Source organism: Mirounga leonina, unplaced genomic scaffold, assembly GCF_011800145.1.
Source record: "Mirounga leonina isolate KUSES-001 unplaced genomic scaffold, KU_Mleo_1.0 Mir_177, whole genome shotgun sequence".
Classification (NCBI taxonomy): domain Eukaryota; kingdom Metazoa; phylum Chordata; class Mammalia; order Carnivora; family Phocidae; genus Mirounga; species Mirounga leonina.
Genome location: NW_023270459.1, coordinates 6559303 through 6565899, shown reverse-complemented (window position 1 = coordinate 6565899; position 6597 = coordinate 6559303). Strand labels below are relative to the sequence as shown.

The 6597-nt window shown below is 55.8% G+C and overlaps 1 protein-coding gene across 1 annotated transcript in view; it reads right to left on the bottom strand.

Annotated features, from left to right (window-relative positions):
- SLC7A9 (solute carrier family 7 member 9) overlaps positions 1 to 6597 on the bottom strand; it is a 36035-nt gene extending 29438 nt beyond the window's left edge. The window contains exons 1-6 of the mRNA XM_035023514.1: positions 5496 to 6597; positions 4008 to 4103; positions 3413 to 3506; positions 2627 to 2748; positions 613 to 760; positions 79 to 321 (exon numbers count right to left, since the gene is read on the bottom strand). Coding sequence (XP_034879405.1) covers positions 79 to 321; positions 613 to 760; positions 2627 to 2722 — 487 coding nt within the window. The 5' untranslated portion in view covers positions 2723 to 2748; positions 3413 to 3506; positions 4008 to 4103; positions 5496 to 6597. The remainder of the gene's footprint in view (positions 1 to 78; positions 322 to 612; positions 761 to 2626; positions 2749 to 3412; positions 3507 to 4007; positions 4104 to 5495) is intronic.

Genomic DNA, 6597 nt, shown 5'->3' with positions numbered 1-6597 from the left:
GCGTCACCCCTCCCCCCCACGTCACCTGTGGCAGGGCTTTCCTGCCCCCTGCCCAGGGCGTCACACTTGGGGACTCACAGATGGCAGCGGCAGCCAGGCATTTCACGACAACCTCAGGGGGCTTGCAGCCTGAGTAGAAGGGCGCACAGACATACTCGGAGAAGCTGAGGCAGATGATGGCGAAGGATGTGGGCTTTATGACGAACAGGCTGGTCCAGGAAAAGAGGTAGGCAGGGATGGGCCCGAAGGCTTCCATCAGGTAAGGGTACTCGCCCCCCGACTTGGTGATCATCGTACCAAGCTCCGCAAAGCACAGGGCCCCTAGAACACAGAGAGGAAGGGGTCCCCGCGGCCCCCGGTGAGGCGCTGCCCTGGTCCGCGGGAGCCTCCTCCCCTCTGGGGCTGTGCCCATGGGGCCACCCCGACTCTTCAGACCCCTGAGCTCTGGCCACGGCTCATTTCAGTGCAGCCCGATCTACACCAGCGGCCCACGGGTGTTGAAAGGGACCCCAGCAACGGCCAGGTGGGGGCACAGAGGGGGCCCGCATAGCCCGTCCCCACCTACCACACCTACCACTGGGCGAGCTCGCCAGGGAGGGGCGTCTTAATTACCCAGCGTTGCGAGGACCCCACAGGCCGCCCATATGATGAGGCAGGGCCCCACGGCTTCTGTGTTGCTGAGCACAGACTTGGGGGAGATGAAAATCCCAGAGCCGATGATGGTGCCCACGATGATGCAGATGCCGCTGAGCAGGCCCACCTGGGGTGTGGGGAGGGGGAGGGGCGTTAGTGCAGCTCCGACAGACGTGCACAGCCCTGCCTCCCCGCTCCCCTCCCTCGGTGCGGCCCAGGCGCCTCTGGCCAGCACTGCAGCAGTTAACACCCAGCTTAGCTCACGTCAAGTTCATTCATCCTCACCTCATGAGCTGAGTGTGCCCGTGTCACCCCCATGTTACAGAGGAGAACACGGAGGCACAGAAAAGTCACGTTACTGCCCAGGGTTGGACAGCCAGCTCAGGTTCCATGCTCCCGACCTCTACCCTGACTGCACTTGACAAAGTGACCCAGACGGTCCTAAAGGCTGGTTTAGCAAACAATGACATCAGGGCTCTGGTCTGGGCCAGGGGCCTCGCAGGGAGCAGAGGCGGGGGCAGGGGGAGAAACCAAGGCCTCCAGGGACAGGAACACTCCGAAGCCGTGAACTTTCTCTGATGCCATTTTGCAGGGTGTGAGCTTCCTGCCAACAAGCCCCGACTCAGACACAAACCATAGAGTTCCATTCCTATGACATTTAGGAACAGACAAAACTAACCTACAGGGATGGAAACTCGGGACTGGGGGGGCCCGCCTGGGAAGGGGCAAGAGGGAATTTTCTAGAGTGATCAGTTTGTCAAAACTCATCAAACTGCACACTGAAGATCTGTACATAAATTATACATGAATTAAGAGAAAAAACTTTTTTAAAGGGAGACAATGTGTGACTCAGGTCCCTACTTACAGCATCAGCCCTCAGCATCCACCAGGCCTGAGTTCTGAAGTCCGAGGTGAACATACCCACTCACCTATCTGGGCAGAGGCTGTGCTCAGGGTTAGAGCCCAGTGAACAAGGAAGACCCCAGCTGTGGCTTGGCAGCAAGGGTCACACGCAATTGGGGAGGGCCCGGGGAGCAGGGACAGGGCCCATTCTGGCCTCAGGGCTGGCGTGCACTAGCAGGACAGTCTTGGCTTTTCTCCTCTAAGGGCCCATTTAGCTGACCAGCCTGGGAGCCCTCCCGAATCCTTCCTTCCACTGAGGTCTGCGTTCACCCGGAAGCTGCCCGGCTTTAGGGATGAGTTGAGGACATACCTGGGGTTAGCTCTGTGCTTTTCAGTGGGCAGCAACACCCATTAGCCAACTCCTAGGGAACCCAGATCCCAGGCCAACCCACAGTCAAGCCATGCCATCCCCCAAATCCCTCCTCTATCCCTTCTGCCACCAGGCAGGGGAGTTCTTGGAGGCTCTGCCCACGGCTTAGCCCGCTCGGCAGGCCCTCAAAGCCAGCCTGATCTTGTTCTGGGGCTCTCCCTTCTCATCCTGTGAGCTTGAAGCTGACCCTCCATGCCTATCTGCCTGCAAGCTCCCCTTCCTTACAGCCCCAGTGCCAGCCCTGAGTGACACGGGCCCCCTCTGGGGTGCTGGCACCTCCAAGTCCAGCCACTACTACGTTCCATCTCAGGGATCATCCACGTCACACCCATGTCACACTTGCTACCCCTGCTAGACACTAAAAAGGAATAAGTTTCCCATCACTGAAGGAATACGAGGCACATACAAGGCAGATACTTGGTGAAGATGCTATGGGGTGGGGGGGGACTCCAACATCAGAAGGTCCTCTCTGACCATCCCTGAGGCCACGGGTCTGAGCAAACACCAGTCCCTCTGTGAGTCCCGCCCGGCTCACAGAAACACACATGCATTAACCTCGCAGGAAAATGCTGAATTCACTGGCCAGAAGAAAAGAGGTAAGTCCAAGGAATTGTTTGCTTTGAGATGTGCTTTACAAATGAGAGATCAGTGAGGTCTTCACTGGGACCGCTGCTTAGCGTGCTTGACCTGGGAAGGGCCGGTGCCGAGGGACGGCCTTACCTCCTTCTGGAGACTTGTGGTCTTGGGTTCCTTACTCTGGATGCTCTGGATGGACCTCTCATCCTCTCTCCTGTTTCTCAGGCTTGTCTTCTCCATTTTCCCCTCCCACCAGTTCTAGGAGGCTGCAAGGAGAGCAGGGGCCTTGACTCAGCACATGCTGAGCGGACGAGACGCAGACCCGGGCTCAGCCAGCACGATCCTGGCTCACTTTCCTGGATGACCCTCCTGGGCCCATGGGCCGAGCTCCAAAAGCAGCTTCTTAGCTACTGTTTCCGGGAAGCACCCTTGTCAACCCCTTAGGGATGATCTGTTCATTCCTGGGGCTAACAACCCGCAGGACCACCACGGATGCTGTGGGGGGAGGGGAGGAGGAGGAAGGGGGCTCCTGTGCATTTTCCCAGCTGCCCCGCAGCCCCCAGGGGCCTGAGCTGTCAGCTCCTGCCCACCAGCAACGACACGCCCCAAAGTCATTCTACCTCCAACTCCTTTTTTTTCCAAAAGTAAAAAGAAGTATTTTTAAACATCCTGGAATATCCTTAGTGGAATCAAGTCTGACGAAGGAATGCTTTCCCCATGATCACTTCCCAAGATGAAGGTGCCTGGCGCGGGACAGACCCATAGAGGGGATGCTTCTGCACCAAGTGACACCAGGCATGCAATGCTGGGGAGAATCAGCTCCAGGCTGAGCTGGTTGGTGGTCATTTCTTGGACCCTTTCTCTAAATAAAGTCTTCCCCAGGCCCTAGCCGGGAGAGTGCGGAGCCTTCCCATCACCCTTCGGCCTTACCTGCTTCTTGCCCTCCTGGGGTCCGGGGAGCTGCCCAGGGCGGCTGCTGGAGGCGTCTGCGCGTCTGCACGGTCGCACCCAGGAATGGCCATGTCTTGTGCCCAGGAGTGAAGGAAGCCAGAAGGTACAGAGGTCAACAAAGGTAATTATTAAACTCTTTTTTTTTTTCTTTTCTTTTCTTCTTTTTTTTTAAGCAATGAAGCTTGGATCCAGCGCACACAAAGGGGAGGGCCAGACAAGCTAATTTCTATGCAGAAATGTTTTTGTGCTGCTCATCATTGTTTTTTCCTTAACCAGATACCCCCCAATAGGCTACATCCTATTAGGGGAACTCCCTCCAAAAACTGGCATCAGAGGGGATAAACTTTGGAACCAGCTCTTTTATTGCCTTAATAGGTTCGATTTACAGCCCCTGGCAGGCGGCGCAAGGAGGAACCGCTGGTCAGGGCGGGTGCCTTCGTCCCTCCTGGCTCTGGCCAAGCCCGCAGGAGGGTGGGCAAGTCTTTCCGGCTCCTCTCGGGCAGTGACTGGGTTCCAGCACCACTGCCTGGGCAGAAGAGTTTGGCAACTCACCAACCCGGCCCTGAGGCCTCACCTGGGTGCCTGTGCCCAATGCACCTGCCGCTCCGGCCCCGGGGCAGTTCCCTTTGGCGGTATTGCTGTTCCTGTAGCCCAGTCTGCGCTCACCTGACTGTGGGGCAGAAAACAGGTTGCACACTCTCCCTTACCTGATGGGGAAACTGAGGCCCCAGAGATAATGAAGCATGTGAAGGCCACAGAGCTCTGGATGTGCTAGGAGGGGCTGGGGACAGACCCACCCACAGACCCCCCCTTCCCCACAAAGGCTGACTCAGGTGGCAGCTCTAATCCCTTGTCTCAGATAAGTTCTTTCTCTGGATGGAGAACCCCCTCCCCCCCCCTCGCCAGGAGCATTGTACTGTTATCAAAACCACCCCTCCGGTTGTTTTGCATTGGGATAAATCTGACAGCATCTCAGATATCCAAAAGAGATCAACGGTCACAGGAAAGAGCCGGGCAAGCCACGGGTGGTGGCACTGGGGGCACTGTGGGCGGGCGGGTTCCTCAGGCTTGTTTCTTAAAGCCACCTGAAGAACGTGGGGACCCTCAGTCTCAGAGTCGGTGCTCCCCTGTGCACCATGCCCAGAGCTTCCATGCAGGCTCATCACCCCCTGAGCCGGAGGCCAGAGGCCCTGCAGGGTGGGACCTGCTGCCCCCAAACCTGCTCACAGGTTTGTTTGTGTCATTTCCTAAAGTCTTTGCTAATACAGCAGCACTCAAACTAGTTGCCGGTGCGTCTATATCTGCAAAACACTGCGGAATCCTCCCTGGGTCAAAGTTGCCTCCAAAGGGCTGATGGTCTAAAAGAAGTCACGTGAGGAGGGCAGGGTTGGGAGGTGGGTGGGAGGATGTTGCCTGGAGCCAGCCCTGTGACTGCAGGTGACTCAGCCTCTCCCCAGGCGTCCAGATCCAAATCTGTAAGTATCCTTAGGTGGGCCTAGCACCCGCACACGCCCCTCTTGCAATGGTAGGGATCACCGAAAGTTAGCCTTAAACTTCTGTGGATCCCCTGGTCTCCTGGGACCTCTGCCAGGTGCTGAGTTTGGAACATCTGGGCATGTGGCTCCTTTGTTAAGGGTCAGAAGTATACTTCAGTGAATTTGGGGTCCTTGGTGAGCTCTTCCTTTCATAAAGCTGTTGCTTCTTTTTTGTTTTGCCCTGGCAGAGTGAGTGTTCAACCAAATTAGCATAAGTCTTTTTCTGCCCTCAAGGAAAATAATCTGGATTTAACACCCCCACCCCCCACCCCAGCCGTGAATTCTCGGAGACCTTTGGCTCCTTAGGCATCCAGTTCTTCCACCACAGGGCTGAAGTTTCGCCCCACTCAACCTAGGCCCTCTCAGAGCACACTTCCTGGGAAGTTGCAGGTTTTTTTTTTTTCTTTCATACAACTCTCTTACTTCTTAAGCTTCAGCTAAAGCTCTTGACCCTCACTTTCAAACTGTGCTTTTTCCCATTGCAAAGGTGCTTGCAGCATTATTTACGAACACCATCTGCATCTTACCGTCTCTATTCTCCACAGCCTCTTGCTCTCTTGTCCTCCTCTGCTTCACCTTCCTCCTCAGAGGAAGGGTCAAACCCTCACACAGATGCTGGACCTGCCTTTACCACTCAAACTTGATCCAGACGTGCCTTCAAGTTGTCGAACTTTCTTCAGTTCCTAAGGTCACGTGGTCTTATATTCCTTCCCGCTGCAGCTGGTAATGGTTCAGAGTCTTTGGGGGACCACAAAGACCATATAGCCAGGTGCTCACCAACTACCTGGATTTGGGGCAGAAGAACTTGTAAAGAGTCCGTGGAATGTGCAGAGTCTTTAAAATGTCAAGGATTTACAGTCTCGCCATAAAACAAGTAACAGGAATTCACTCACTCCTTTAAACACTAACTCCCCGTTTGCTCCTTTGCCCCAGATCCTACTTTCTGTCTCTGAATTTGACTAAGTACGTCACGTAAGTGGAGCCATGCAGTATTTGTCCTTATGGGCCTGAGATACGTTACCTGGTCAGACATACAGGAACTCCCGTGATGCAGCAAATCCAGCCCTAGGTATTTACCCAAAAAGAATGAAAACACGTCCACACAAAAACCTGTGTACAAATGTTCCCAGCAGCAGGCTGGAGCACAGCAGCGTGCCGGGGCTCAGGCTCTCCACGGAGACAGGATGGGGAGTGGGGGCGGTCCCGGAGTGGTTTCTCATTTAGATGTGGGACACTTGAGGGGTTTTTGCTGCTAATGGGAAGCCTGTGTCGAACAGAGAGGCCGCCCGGAGTGACCCAGACCTTACATCTAGGAATATCTAGGGGTGTGTGTGTCTTCCTGGAGGGAGGGAACCCCCGCCCTCTGAGCCCAGCTGCTTGAGGAATCAAGGAGGTGACAGTCCCCTCCCTGCTGAGGGGAGTGGACCTGTGCCACACAGCTCACAAGCCCTGGCTGCTGGGAACTGCTCCCTCCCCCTCCCCCCCCTTAGCCTCGAGTTCACTCACTCACTCACTCACTCACTCACTCCAGGGAGGCTTGCAGGCTCTGGCTAACCCCAGGGTCCAGTCTCCAATCTCTGGAATCCACTCATCTCTTTCCCTGCTTCTGCTCCTGCCCTGTTCTGCCCA